General features: G+C 44.4%; 1 protein-coding gene across 1 annotated transcript; it reads left to right on the top strand.

Moving 5' to 3' along the window:
- The first annotated feature begins 3,517 nt into the window (after window positions 1–3,517).
- Window positions 3,518–8,630, top strand: LOC311101056 (transmembrane protease serine 9-like). The gene is made up of 5 exons (XM_084142092.1): window positions 3,518–3,815; window positions 5,653–5,818; window positions 5,986–6,242; window positions 7,088–7,185; window positions 7,539–8,630. Exons 1-5 carry the CDS (start codon window positions 3,530–3,532, stop codon window positions 7,929–7,931), a joined length of 1,200 nt encoding a protein of 399 aa, XP_083998218.1. The 5' UTR covers window positions 3,518–3,529; the 3' UTR covers window positions 7,932–8,630.
- The last annotated feature ends 7,175 nt before the right edge of the window (window positions 8,631–15,805 follow it).

Below are 15,805 nucleotides of genomic sequence, written 5' to 3'. Positions count from 1 at the left end.
TAAAACTACAATATGTATTTATTATTATTATTATTATTATTATTATTATTAAAGGTGTACAGCTTTGTGTTTTCAAAAGTATTGAGTGAAGCAGAAATACTCATTGATGACATTGAAGAAAAAAGCAAGCCAGTTATAGGCGTCATTGTCTTTGCTGCATTACCTATTTCACTTAAGGTGGCATCCAGAGCCGTGTCAAATCAAATCAAATCAAATCAAATTTTATTGGTCACATGCGCCGAATACAACAGGTGCAGACATTACAGTGAAATGCTTACTTACAGCCCTTAACCAACAGTGCATTTATTTTAAACAAAAAAGTAAGAATAAAACAACAACAAAAAAAGTGTTGAGAAAAAAAGAGCAGAAGTAAAATAAAGTGACAGTAGGGAGGCTATATATACAGTAAAATAAAGTGACAGTAGGGAGGCTATATATACAGGGGGGTACCGTTGCAGAGTCAATGTGCGGGGGCACCGGCTAGTTGAGGTAGTTGAGGTAATATGTACATGTGGGTAGAGTTAAAGTGACTATGCATAAATACTTACTTAACAGAGTAGCAGCAGCGTAAAAAGGATGGGGTGGGGGGGCAGTGCAAATAGTCCGGGTAGCCATGATTAGCTGTTCAGGAGTCTTATGGCTTGGGGGTAGAAGCTGTTGAGAAGTCTTTTGGACCTAGACTTGGCACTCCGGTACCGCTTGCCGTGCGGTAGCAGAGAGAACAGTCTATGACTAGGGTGGCTGGAGTCTTTGACAATTTTGAGGGCCTTCCTCTGACACCGCCTGGTATAGAGGTCCTGGATGGCAGGGAGCTTTGCCCCAGTGATGTACTGGGCCGTACGCACTACCCTCTGTAGTGCCTTGCGGTCAGAGGCCAAGCAGTTGCCATACCAGGCGGTGATGCAACCAGTCAGGATGCTCTCGATGGTGCAGCTGTAGAATTTTTTGAGGATCTGAGGACCCATGCCAAATCTTTTTAGTCTCCTGAGGGGGAGACCTTGTGAGAGACAGTGTATCCTATTATTTAATAACCTGTGACTGATGTCTTTTGTCCTACTACTGTCCGAGCATTCTTCCAGCATTCCAAAATCTTTCAAAAACCTTCTGCTCTCTTGCTGTGAACGAGTAGTGACAATTATTCTGGAATATGGGCAGTGATGACATATTTTGAACAACGGGGCAGTGATGATACATTTTCAAGCACAAACCCTCATCTAACAAGTATGTCTTGGTTAAAGGGCACATGCCATACACATACAAGGAAACATGTTAAACTTAGCAAGTGGGCTTAAAGGCGTTCGGTTTGCTCCTAGCAGAACTTGGCTAGGCGAAGCGACCGTCTGTGCTCACATACTCCCTAAAAACCTTCGCATGAAAAACGAGAAAAAACCTGCAATATTACTGTTGTTTGTTCCTCTTGAGCCACCGTTGCAACAACATAGCCAGAAACACTTCCTCAAAATAGTCAGAATTAACCTAAGATAAATCAAGAAATCGGTCATTAATTTTGACATTTTTGGTACGGTATTTCTCAAGTGAAAAAATGTGCATGAAAACTAGTCGTCTCTCATTGAATGACAACAAACACTTCCCACTGGGCAAAAACTGGTTGAATCAACATTGTTTTCACGTCATTTCAACCCCAAAATCCAAAGTGATGACATTGATCAATGTAAAAAAAAAGTCATCAACATTAAGGGAATTTCATTTCTTTTTTTGAACCAAAATCCAATGACTTGGTGAAATGTTTTTGATTTTACATTGTATTCACGTTAGTTGACAACTCTACCAAAGTAAATCCAAACTACCGAACTTCAACTTGCCTCAACAACAAAAAATTGTGTGCACGAAAAGACAAAACAAAAACTGCCAAAGACCAAAATGTCATAATATATGCACAAACTGTTTTGGCTAGGAAGCACACGGTAAGCTTAAGACAATCGGTGTGTTATGACAATTGGTACGAATGCTGACGTCAGTCAGTATGTTCACTCTTTGATCAGTATGGGACAGTATATATGCTTAGATTATTTTTTTCTCCAAAAGGGCTCTTTGGCTGTCCCCATGGCAGACCCTTTGAAGAACACTTTTAGGTTCCAGAGAGAACCCTCATGTTCCACGTAGAACCCTCTGTGGAAAGGGTTCTACCTGCAACCGAAAAGGGTTCTTCAAAGGATTCTGCCATGGGGACAGGCCAAGAAACCCTTTTAGGTTCAAGATAGAACCAAGTGTACCCAGTGAAAATGCCAGGGTTTGGATACAGAGAGTAAGAGATTACACCTTTGTTAAGGATTAAGAGGATTTTGTTTTCTTTCTGTCTTGTATTTCAGGCTGTCATTCCCAGCTGAGTGGTAAGTCCTTTTCACCACTTACAGATGTTCTCTAAACACGATTAAAACCTTTATAATCTACTGTTACATTAATGTGACCTATTCAACAATGACCTTAACAAACAACCCATCCTTCTCTGTCACTGTTAGTGTGCGGAACACCTCCTCTCAACACCAGGATCGTGGGGGGTCAGGATGCTCCTGCAGGGAGTTGGCCATGGCAGGCCAGTCTTCAGAGATTAGGCAAGCATTTTTGTGGGGGATCCCTCATCAACAAAGAGTGGGTGCTGACTGCTGCTCACTGCTTCCCCAGGTAAGGATTTGCAGGATTGCGGGAAAACCTTTAACCCTAACACCAAACCTAATCGAAATTCAACTGAGCCAGTCTTTTACAACAATACTGTTACCTTTTTATATATTTATTCCCTCAGTACCAGTTCATCAGATGTGATGGTCTACGTGGGTCGTCAGAGCCAGGAGGGCTCCAACCCCAACGAGGTGAACCGGACGGTCACTCAGATCATCCGCCACCCCAACTACATCAGTAGTTCCAGTGGCAACGACGTGTGTCTGCTGAAGCTCTCCTCCCCCGTGGATTTTACAAACTTCATTCGGCCAGTCTGCCTAGCTGCACCAAACAGCTCTTTCCATGCTGGAGCTACTAGCTGGGTCACCGGCTGGGGCGACATCAGCAGTGGAGGTGAGCGCTGTAGCTTGCTTTAAGTACCGCTGATGATGGATCAGAATTATATGATTGATCTTGTCTTGTGGATGTCTCTCCTCAGTGTCCCTGCCCTCACCACAGACCCTACAGGAGGTGGGTGTGCCAGTAGTGGGGAACAGGCAGTGTAACTGTAACTATGGAGTTGGCTCCATCACTGACAACATGATCTGTGCTGGTCTATCAGCAGGAGGAAAGGATTCCTGTCAGGTAAAATCTCTTGGTTATCTTGTTTGTTTATTAAAATGTGGGCTAATGACACATTCGTAATCTGTGTCTGGTTGCTCAGATCCAGATTATAGCTAGCCTTGTCCTAGATTGAAAAGCACTTTCAATAGAGATTCTCCATTAAAAGTGCTTTTTAGTCCAAGACTAGTCTTAATCGGTGTCTGAAAAAACGGACCCATTATGTTTCATAAGAAAATCTAATCTCAGTGAGTGTAAATCTGTCAATGCATAGGGGGACTCAGGAGGTCCGATGGTGAGCAAACAGGGTACTCGCTGGATCCAGTCTGGCGTTGTGAGTTTCGGCAACGGCTGTGCCCAGGCAAATGCCCCAGGAGTGTATGCTAGAGTGTCTCAGTACCAGACCTGGATCAACACCCAGATCACCAGTGACCAGCCAGGCTATGTCACCTTCACCTCCAGTGGGACTGATTCTGACCTCAGTGTCTCGTGTACTGGTCTACCAGCCCCAACTACCACCACAACTGCCCCTACGACCACCACTACCACCACAACTGCCCCTAAAACCACTCTTAAACGTAAGTGGATTTACTTCCGTCTATGACACAAACAAATTGGTCCCTCCTCTTAGAGGCACAGCCGTCTGTTACTCCTGTTATAGCTACAGTGGGGAAAAAAAAGTATTTAGTCAGCCACCAATTGTGCAAGTTCTCCCACTTAAAAAGATGAGAGGCCTGTAATTTTCATCATAGGTACACGTCAACTATGACAGACAAAATGAGAAAAAAAAATCCAGAACATCACATTGTAGGGTTTTTAATGAATTTATTTGCAAATTATGGTGGAAAATAAGTATTTGGTCAATAACAAAAGTTTCTCAATACTTTGTTATATACCCTTTATTGGCAATGACACAGGTCAAACATTTTCTGTAAGTCTTCACAAGGTTTTCACACACTGTTGCTGGTATTTTGGCCCATTCCTTCATGCAGATCTCCTCTAGAGCAGTGATGTTTTGGGGCTGTCGCTGGGCAACACGGACTTTCAACTCCCTCCAAAGATTTTCTATGGGGTTGAGATCTGGAGACTGGCTAGGCCACTCCAGGACCTTGAAATGCTTCTTACGAAGCCACTCCTTCGTTGCCCGGACGGTGTGTTTGGGATCATTGTCATGCTGAAAGACCCAGCCACGTTTCATCTTCAATGCCCTTGCTGATGGAAGGAGGTTTTCACTCAAAATCTCACGATACATGGCGCCATTCATTCTTTCCTTTACACGGATCAGTCGTCCTGGTCCCTTTGCAGAAAAACAGCCCCAAAGCATGATGTTTCCACCCCCATGCTTCACAGTAGGTATGGTGTTCTTTGGATGCAACTCAGCATTCTTTGTCCTCCAAACACGACGAGTTGAGTTTTTACCAAAAAGTTATATTTTGGTTTCATCTGACCATATGACATTCTCCCAATCCTCTTCTGGATCATCCAAATGCACTCTAGCAAACTTCAGATGGGCCTGGACATGTACTGGCTTAAGCAGGGGGACACGTCTCGCACTGCAGGATTTGAGTCCCTGGCGGCGTAGTGTGTTACTGATGGTAGGCTTTGTTACTTTGGTCCCAGCTCTCTGCAGGTCATTCACTAGGTCCCCCCGTGTGGTTCTGGGATTTTTGCTCACCGTTCTTGTGATCATTTTGACCCCACGGGGTGAGAACTTGCGTGGAGCCCCAGATCGAGGGAGATTATCAGTGGTCTTGTATGTCTTCCATTTCCTAATAATTGCTCCCACAGTTGATTTCTTCAAACCTAGCTGCTTACCTATTGCAGATTCAGTCTTCCCAGCCTGGTGCAGGTCTACAATTTTGTTTCTGGTGTCCTTTGACAGCTCTTTGGTCTTGGCCATAGTGGAGTTTGGAGTGTGACTGTTTGAGGTTGTGGACAGGTGTCTTTTTATACTGATAACAAGTTCAAACAGGTGCCATTTAATACAGGTAACGAGTGGAGGACAGAGGAGCCTCTTAAAGAAGAAGTTACAGGTCTGTGAGAGCCAGAAATCTTGCTTGTTTGTAGGTGACCAAATACTTATTTTCCACCATAATTTGCAAATAAATTCATTAAAAATCCTACAATGTGATTTTCTGGATTTTTTTTCTCTCAATTCGTCTGTCATAGTTGACGTGTACCTATGATGAATATTACAGGCCTCTCTCATCTTTTTAAGTGGGAGAACTTGCACCATTGGTGGCTGACTAAATACTTTTTTCCCCACCGTATAGGCTACTTATCTGTGACTCTCCATTTGACCACATCCAAACTTTAGTGTTTATCCCTCTCTTTAAATCTACACTCAGACAACAGTCTCCCTCAGACAGTGTTACAGTCCTGACCTCTGTAGCTCTTCTCTCCCTGTTTCTGCAGCGGTGGTGTGTGGCAGTGCCTCTTTGAACTCCCTTGCTGGTGGGGGCTTGGCCTCAGCGGGCTCCTGGCCCTGGATAGCCAGTCTACAGACAAACGGAACACACGTATGCGGGGGCACATTGGTGGCAGAGCACTATGTCATGAGCGATGCTGGGTGCTTCTCCAGGTAACACACTCCACTTGTATGTAAACGGGAGAGTTGGTCACATGCAATATGGTCAGATCTCCATCACTTGGTGCCTTGGCGCTCAAGTTGAACCAAGGACCTATTACATAGAAGGTATCGGTAATGCCAAGCTAAAGTTCCCCATCTTCGCTATTCCCCCTTCCCAGTCAGTCCAACGCCTCTCAGTGGACCGTGATCATGGGTCGTCTGAAGCAGAGCGGCTCCAACCCGAACGAGGTAACCCTTAACGTCATCAACATCACCATGAGCAACTTGACGGCCAACAACGTGGCAATCCTCCGACTGGCCAGCCAACCCACGTTGTCTGACTACATCCAGCCTATCTGTGTGGACCAGGGAACCAACACCTTCAGCATAGGGACTCGGTGCTGGGTGGCTGGCTGGGGCACGGGCCAGGGTGGAGGTGAGTCAGCATAGGGACTCGGTGCTGGGTGGCTGGCTGGGGCACGGGCCAGGGTGGAGGTGAGTCAGCATAGGGACTCGGTGCTGGGTGGCTGGCTGGGGCACGGGCCAGGGTGGAGGTGAGTCAGTGCTGGGTGGCTGGCTGGGGCACGGGCCAGGGTGGAGGTGAGTCAGTGCTGGGTGGCTGGCTGGGGCACGGGCCAGGGTGGAGGTGAGTCAGTGCTGGGTGGCTGGCTGGGGCACGGGCCAGGGTGGAGGTGAGTCAGTGTGTAATACTGGAACAGACTAACACAACTGGAGGTTGACTTCTGTGACAAAGTCCAGCATTTGCCAGCAGCATACCACCCTGCATCCCACTGCTGCCTTGACTCTAAAGCTAAGCAGGGTTGGTCCTGGTTGGTCCCCGGATGGGAGACCAGATGCTGCTGGAATTGGTGTTGGAGGGCCAGTAGGAGGCACTCTTTCCTCTGGTAAAAAAAAATATCCCAATGCCCCAGGGCAGTGATTGGGGACATTGCCCTGTGTAGGGTGCGGTCTTTCGGATGGGACGTTAAAAAAGTGTCCTGACTCTCTGTGGTCACTAAAGATCCCATGGCACTTATCGTAGGGGTGTTAACCCTGGTGTCCTGGCTAAATTCCCAATCTGATCATCATGGCCACCTAATCATCCCCAGCTTCCGATAGGCTCATTCATCCTCTCTCCTGTAACTATTCCCCTGGTCATTGCTGTAGATGAGAATGTCTTCTCAGTCAACTTGCCTGGTTACATAAATAAATGTGTTCTTTCTGTTTGGTCAATTTGTGATTTTCATCCTCTCTCTTTCTCTTTTCTGTCTCGTTCCTTAGCCGAACAGAACTTGCAGCAGTCCCAGACCACTGTGGTGAATTGTGAGAGCTCCGGCTCCTCTGATAACATCTGCACTGCTGCCTTGGACCTTCAACAGGTACAGATGGGTCCGACAAACAACGCAAACGCACAATAATGGGTTTCAAAAGTAGACTCAGAGGTGCCAACTGGTGTACAGCAAGGATGGTTTCATTCTGTCTGTCCTAGTTATTGCGGATAGCTCTGCAACTGTTGGGATGTGATCTATTTGACTTTGGCATCTCCAGAATTGGCCTCAGCAGAGCATACCTGATGGTATGACATTTACATCCACCGAGTGAGGAAAGTCCAAGCTTCATAATGATCTTCCAGTTAAGTAGCTTGGTAGGCAACCAGTCTGGTTATCTATCTGACATGACAATGCTGACCTTCCCCCCCCATGTGTTCATTCATTCTTCTCTTTCCCCACAGGGTGAAAGGGGTGGTCCTCTGATGTGTAAGCAGGGTGACGCGTGGTACCAGGCTGCTGTGTTGACTGTCGACAGCAGCAACAAGACCAGCTCCAGCAAAACACGATGGAGCCGGAGTCCTCGCTCCTCCAACATCCAGGTCTTCACCAAAACCGCCCGCTTCCAGAGCTTTCTTCAGACCACTGTGGACACATTCCCTTCACCCGTCACAGCCAGGACCCCCACCAATGGCCCCAACACTGTCAACGGCACCAACACTGCCAACGGCACAACTGTCAGCGCAACTGCCGCTGTCGTTACTCCTGCCAGTGAGGCAACTCTGGCCCAATCATCCCTCTTCCTGCTCTTCTTGTCTCTCCTCTCTCTCCCACTGTCTCTCAGTCAAGGCTGGTGACGCTGAGGAGGCACCTTTATGTAAACCTCTGGCAATAGGATCTAGATATCCTCAGTTTGAAGTAAGTACCATTGCACTTTATATATTGTTGCTATAGAGTATTTTGGTGAGTTTAATCTTGGTTAATCCAGAACTAAAATCTTGCGTAATTTGGTCAGCTGCGTGATTTAGTTCTGGGTCCATATGTGTTAGAAATTGAGAGTTCGGGTTTGCGAAGTCTCCACCCATCGCAAAAGGAAACTCTCAGCCAAAGCACTGAAATTTAAGCACCGCCTTCGCCCAATCCTGATACGTCCAAATTATCATTGAGGAAAACCCAAACATTGTAACTATTGATTCTCGTTATCCTATGCATCTCATTCCGTCACCACAGATTATTTGGTTTATGTGCAGAATTTGTCCACGAGAGATTATGGTGAGTTAAACACTCCTGCCAATATGTAACAGCAATGTCTGGTCTAATGCTGTCTGCAAACTGAAAAACACAAAGCTTATCTCATCTAATTGTTTATTTATTCTGACTGGATTCCAATATGAAACTGCCACTGTAATCAGTTTGAGCTCACAATAATTATTTCTTTGTACTCTTATCAAATCTATGCAGTTCAGTATTTCATGTTATGTCACAGATCAGGAAATGCTTTATTTAAATGTTATGACTTGATCTACTGTTTTATCCGGAAATTAAAATGATCAATTAATTGTCTAGTTTATTTTTGTATTTCCAATAAACAGCAGAATTGATATAGACTAGACACCACACCATTTTAGTGCAGACAAACGATTGTGTGAAATGTGTTGTATATCAGTTGTCCAACCTGGGTGATTACTATAGGTCATAGATTATATTCAACTTGAAAATGTAATCTTCAATTCCGCATTTAGAGTTCCATTATATCCTTTATATAAACAAAAATCCAGAATTATTTTAACGATAGAAGAGCAATAGCTGCCTCGGTAATGTCCTTTAATGAGCTCCAGCCTGTGTCGGATCCATGGTCGTCCCAGTCAAAGGAAGAGAAGTCTCCACACTGTATAGGAGCTAACTGTGGGAAATGTCCACCTCCTCCAATACACACACACACACACACACACACACACACACACAATATGAAAAACACACAGGACACAAATGAGAAGGACATAAGACACACACAATATATAAGAAAAACACACGCACGCACGCACGCACACACACACACACTTTGACTCACATGTTCAGTGTTGCAGCCTATTGTTTTGATCTCAGAGCAGATGACCATGGCAGCCCCTTCGTAATTTATCGCTCTGAAAGTGATGAAGCCAGGCTGAAATTCATCCGCAATATATAAATAGGAAAAAACTTTTTTTTATATCGATTTCAAAATGGAGATACTTTTTCCATCACCCTTCCATCCTTTCCATTACAAATCACTATTAGTCAGTATCATCTTCTAATATACAGATGGAAGTCCCTTTCTTTCCAATATATTTATGCCTCTAATTGATTATTTAAGCAATAAGGTATGAGAACCTGGGGATTATCGTGTGACAACTCGGTTTCGCCTTGGGCCTAAGAACAGCCCTTAGTCGGGAGTTATCACATGATAATCCCGGGTTCGAGGGCATTATTGCTTTTAAAAAACGTTTGGCAACATAGAGTGAGCTCCTAAAGTATTGGGACAGTGACAAATGTTTTGTTTTGGCTCTGTACTCCAGTACTTTGGATTTTAAATGATACAACAACTATGCGGTTAAAATACAGACTGTCAGCTTTAATTTGAGGGTATTTTCATCCATAGCAGTTGAACTGTTTAGAAATTACAGCACATTTTGTACATAGTCCACACATTTTAGGGGACCAAAGGTATTGGGACAAATTCACTTCTATGTGTATCAAAGTAGTAACAAGTTAGGTATTTGGTCCCATATTCGCAGCACGCAATGACTACATCAAGCTTGGGACAAAAATACATTGTTTGATGCATTTGCTGTTTGTTTTGGTTGCATTTCCGATTATTGTACCTTTCTGGACCTGTCGAGGATAGAACCATTACTGATCCAAATGGTTGCAGAATCAGGCCGAGGCTGTATGGTACTCTCTGTATATAGCTCCACATTGATCTGGTACTGGTACTCCCTGTATATAGCTCCACATTGATCTGGTACTGGTACTCTCTGTATATAGCTCCACATTGATCTGGTACTGGTACTCCCTGTATATAGCTCCACATTGATCTGGTACTGGTACTCTCTGTATAGAGCTCCACATTGATCTGGTACTGGTATTCTCTGTATATAGCTCCACATTGATCTGGTACTGGTACTCTCTGTATATAGCTCCACATTGATCTGGTACTGGTACTCTCTGTATATAGCTCCACATTGATCTGGTACTGGTACTCCCTGTATATAGCTCCACATTGATCTGGTACTGGTACTCCCTGTATATAGCTCCACATTGATCTGGTACTGGTACTCTCTGTATATAGCTCCACATTGATCTGGTACTGGTACTCTCTGTATATAGCTCCACATTTATCTGGTACTGGTCCTCCCTGTATATAGCTCCACATTGATCTGGTACTGGTACTCCCTGTATATAGCTCCACATTGATCTGGTACTGGTACTCTCTGTATATAGCTCCACATTGATCTGGTACTGGTACTCTCTGTATATACAGTGAGGGAAAAAAGTATTTGATCCTCTGCTGATTTTGTACGTTTGCCCACTGACAAAGACATGATCAGTCTATAATTTTAATGGTAGGTTTATTTGAACAGTGGGAGACAGAATAACAACAAAAAAATCCAGAAAGAAACGCATGTCAAAAATTTTATAAATTGATTTGCATTTTAATGAGGGAAATAAGTATTTGACCCCCTCTCAATCAGAAAGATCAGCAAGATCTCACCTCGTGGAGTTGCAATGATCATGAGAACGGTGAGGAATCAGCCCAGAACTACACGGGAGGATCTTGTCAATGATCTCAAGGCAGCTGGGACCATAGTCACCAAGAAAACAATTGGTAACACACTTCTTGGGTGAGAACCTCCTTCCCTCAGCCAGGGCATTGAAAATGGGTCGTGGATGGGTATTCCAGCATGACAATGACCCAAAACACACGGCCAAGGCAACAAAGGAGTGGCTCAAGAAGAAGCACATTAAGGTCCTGTCCATGTCGCTAACAAACTTGTATCAACTAGCCTATTCCGGGCCGTCAGTTTCCTGACCAGTGAGCTCTGGACGGAAAGCTGTTTTTTATGATGTTTCCTCTGCATATCATTATATTTTGCTCTTTCACACTGAGGCTTGTGATTATCGAGACCAGCAGTGTTGGAAAGATTTTCCAAATACTGAGGAACTATCATTCGCAATGGATGTTAAAAAAACAGAGACTTGGTTGACTTGTGTGAGGTGAAGAGTGGTGTACGTGGTGAGTTAAGCCAATCAGAAATAAGACATTGCCAAATGGGCACTTACCCACATATCCATGCATTCTGGAGATTTTACAGTTTAGTCATTTAGCAGACGCTCTTATCCAGAGCGACTTACAGGAGCAATTAGGGTTAAGTGCCTTGCTCAAGGGCACATCGACAGATTTTTCACCTAGTCGGCTTGGGGATTAGAACCAGCGACCTTTCGGTTACTGGCACAACGCTCTTAACCACTAAGATGCACCATATCTTCGCCACACCCCCCTCCCCTTCTTCTTGATGCAACATTAACTTCACACTTATTTTAGACGCTTTTCACTGACAGCCGCAACTCAATCAGCTAGACCTATTGCCACACACACCACCCAAATTGCGGGCTTTCCAAACACACTTGTGATTTGAAACAATCCACAGAAAAACATTTTTAAAGAGCTAATAATCCTGTGTGTTTTAGTCATGCTCCCTGGTGAAGTATTTTAAGTATTTTATTTAGACACGGTAATTATATAATTTCGGCGAAACATCAATTTACTTTAGGGCAATACAGCATCCTACCAGTGCACTGTGCACCTGCCAACTTTCCTTTCCAATTCGCAAGAGGCTGAAACCAGAGATCTGTATATAATGACGAGATGCTCATGTCTCCGCCCTAACAATGGGAGTCTGTCGCAAAGGCGGGAAGGCAGGTCTACATATTATTCCCATTGAAACGCATTGGGCATATACTGGACAAATTTTGGCGAGAGTGAGCCCTCTTGCTTCGCCTCTTCCTCTCTGCTGAAACTATACTGAACAAAAATATAAACGCAACATGCAACAATTTCAAAGATTTTACTGAGTTACAGTTCATATAAGGAAATCAGTCAATTGAAATAAATGCAATAGGCCCTAATCTATGGATTTCACTTGACTGGGCAGTGGTGCAGCCATAGGCCCATCCACTTGGTAGCCAGGCCCACCCACTGGGGAGCCAGGCCCAGCCAATCAGAATGTGTTTTTCCCCCTAGACGCTGTTGTGCGTGGAAAGCCCAGGAGGCCGGCCGTTTCTCAGATACTGGAACCGGCGCCTGGCACCGACGATCATACCACGCTCAATGTCGCTTAGGTCACTTGTTTTGCCCATTCATTCTCGATACCGGTCTGCCTGCTTGATATAGCAAGCCACGGTCACGTGACTCACTGTCTGTAGGAGCAATCAATTTTTGTGAATGGGGTGGTGTACATAATAAACTGTCACCTAAATGTATATTCCCTTATATACAAGTCTTCTCACACACACACTTTCTCTGTCACACACAGACACAAGTACACACATAAACACGCACACACACACTTCACCCAATTAGTGGAGGAAATAAATAGGAGATACCATCATATCTGTGTAGAATAGATACATGTGTATATAGTTAGATGTGACTGTGTTGATGTTACAGCGCATAAACAGCAGAGGGCGCTACAGAACTCTAGTCACACTCAGTTTTACAGCTCAACTACAGTTCCTGTCCTGGCCGGTCTAGTGAGATAGATCCAGCTAATGTATTGATTACTGTCTCACTCTGTTCCGTCTGGTGTGGCTGTACCTGCATGTCTATTTGGAAACACCTTAGACCTCTTACTCTCAATCCCCTGCCTTTCATCTCCTCTCCTTCATTCATCTCCTCTCCTTCATTCATCTCCTCTCCTTCATTCGTCTCCTCTCCTTCATTCATCTCCTCTCCTTCATTCATCTCCTCTCCTTCATTCATCTCCTCTCCTTCATTCATCTCCTCTCCTTCATTCATCTCCTCTCCTTCATTCATCTCCTCTCCTTATTGTGGTCCTCTGTAGCTCAGCTGGTAGAGCACGGCGCTTGTAATGCCAAGGTAGTGGGTTCGATCCCCGGAACCACCCATACACAAATGTATGCACGCATGACTGTAAGTCGCTTTGGATAAAAGCGTCTGCTAAATGGCATATTATTATTATTCATTCATCTCCTCTCCTTCATTCATCTCCTCTCCTTCACAGATCTGAAAACACAATAGCGATGTAAATGTGTTTCAAGTCCAACTGTAAAGCACCACAGTTGGTGGTGAATATAAAATATTAAAAAGACAGGAATTTTAGGAATGCAAAAGCGAAAATCTAAATTTACTTTAGGAAAATAACTTGCATCAACACTCTCCCATTTTACAATGTAACAAAAAACAGATTACCAGCTACTAAACTAGAAGTATTTAGCCAATCCCTTCCAACCTGTATGACACACACACATACACAACCACAAAAAGGCATTTGAATACACAGTTGACACAGCAAACCATACATTTCAAGCATCTCAACTTTTAAATCCTGAAATGAACTTTAGATCACACTGGTTTCCACTTATAAACCGGTTATGACAGATTTAAATGATAAAATTATCATGTAAATCATATTTAACTTATTCTCTCTCGCTCTCTCCAGGGGTGCCAACCTGGTCTCAGCGCATTTCGTATTATTCTGTACATTTTTTAAAATTTTTATTTAACCTTTATTTAACCAGGTAAACCAGTTGAGAACAAGTTCTCATTTACAACTGCGACCTGGCCAAGATAAAGCAAAGCAGTGCGATAAAAACAACAACACAGAGTTACATATGGGGTAAAACAAAACAAAGTCAAAAATACAACAGAAATACATATATATACAGTGTGTGCAAATGTAGCAAGTTATGGAGGTAAGGCAATAAATAGGCTATAGTGCAAAATAATTACAATTAGTATTAACACTGGAATGATAGATGTGCAAGAGATGATGTGCAAATAGAGATACTGGGGTACAAATGAGCAAAAATAAATAACAATATAGGGACGAGGTAGTTGGGCGGGCTAATTTCAGATGGGCTGTGTACAGGTGCAGTGATCGGTAAGGTGCTCTGACAACTGATGCTTAAAGTTAGTGAGGGAGATAAGTGTCTCCAGCTTCAGAGATTTTTGCAATTTGTTCCAGTCATTGGCAGCAGAGAACTGGAAGGAATGGCGGCCAAAGGAGGTGTTGGCTTTGGGGATGACCAGTGAGATATACCTGCTGGAGCGCAGACTACGGGTGGGTGTTGCTATGGTGACCAATGAGCTAAGATAAGGCGGGGATTTGCCTAGCAGTGATTTATAGATGGCCTGGAGCCAGTGGGTTTGGCGACGAATATGTAGTGAGGACCAGCCAACAAGAGCGTACAGGTCACAGTGGTGGGTAGTATATGGGGCTTTGGAGACAAAACGGATGGCACTGTGATAGACTACATCCAATTTGCTGAGTAGAGTGTTGGAGGCTATTTTGTAAATGACATCGCCGAAGTCAAGGATCGGTAGGATAGTCAGTTTTACGAGGGCATGTTTGGCAGCATGAGTGAAGGAGGCTTTGTTGCGAAATAGGAAACCGATTCTAGATTTAACTTTGGATTGGAGATTCTTAATGTGAGTCTGGAAGGAGAGTTTACAGTCTAACCAGACACCTAGATATTTGTAGTTGTGCACATACTCTAGGTCAGACCCGTTGAGAGTAGTGATTCTAGTCGGGTGGGCGGGTGCAAGCAGCGTTCGGTTGAAGAGCATGCATTTAGTTTTACTAGTGTTTAAGAGCAGTTGGAGGCTACTGAAGGAGTGTTGTATGGCATTGAAGCTCGTTTGGAGGTTTGTTAATACAGTGTCCAATGAAGGGCCAGATGTATACAAAATGGTGTTGTCTGCGTAGAGGTGGATCTGAGAGTCACCAGCAGCAAGAGCGACGTCATTGATATACACAGAGAAAAGAGTCAGCCCAAGAATTGAACCCTGTGGCACCCCCATAGAGACTGCCATAGGTCCAGACAACAGGCCCTCCGATTTGACACATTGAACTCTATCTGAGAAGTAGTTGGTGAACCAGACGAGGCAGTCATTTGAGAAACCAAGGCTATTTAGTCTGCCAATAAGAATGCGGTGGTTGACAGAGTCGAAAGTGGCGCAGTGGTCTAAGGCACTGCATCGCAGTGTTAACTGTGCCACTAGAGATCCTGGTTCGAATCCAGGCTCTGTCGCAGCCGGCCGCGACCGGGAGACTCATGGGCGGCGCACAATTGGCCCAGCGTCGTCCAGGGTAGGGGAGGGAATGGCCGGCAGGGATGTAGCTCAGTTGATAGAGCATGGCGTTTGCAACGCCAGGGTTGTGGGTTTGATTCCCAGGGGGGGGCAGTATAAAAAAAAGATGTATTCACTAACTGTAAGTCGCTCTGGATAAGAGCGTCTGCTAAATGACTAAAATGTAAATGTAAATGAAAGCCTTGGCCAGGTCAATGAAAACGGCTGCACAGTACTGTCTATTATCGATCGCGGTTATAATATCGTTTAGGATCTTGAGCATGGCTGAAGTGCACCCATGACCAGCTCGGAAACCGGATTGCATAGCGGAGAAGGTACGGTGGGATTCGAAATGGTCGGTGATCTGTTTGTTGACTTGGC

The sequence above is a fragment of the Coregonus lavaretus genome, assembly GCF_964263955.1.
Source record: "Coregonus lavaretus genome assembly, chromosome: 25".
NCBI lineage: Eukaryota > Metazoa > Chordata > Actinopteri > Salmoniformes > Salmonidae > Coregonus > Coregonus lavaretus.
Note: the sequence above shows the minus strand (reverse complement) of the source record. Positions and strands in the feature narration are given on the sequence as shown.

Coding starts and splice junctions, on each gene's coding strand:
- LOC311101056 (XM_084142092.1), top strand. CDS start 3,530: ATGGTGAGCAAACAGGGTACTCGCTGGATCCAGTCTGGCGTTGTGAGT. Junction 5,819..5,985: donor GATGCTGGGTGCTTCTCCAG/GTAACACACTCC, acceptor CCCCCTTCCCAG/TCAGTCCAACGCCTCTCAGT. Junction 7,186..7,538: donor CTGCCTTGGACCTTCAACAG/GTACAGATGGGT, acceptor CTTTCCCCACAG/GGTGAAAGGGGTGGTCCTCT.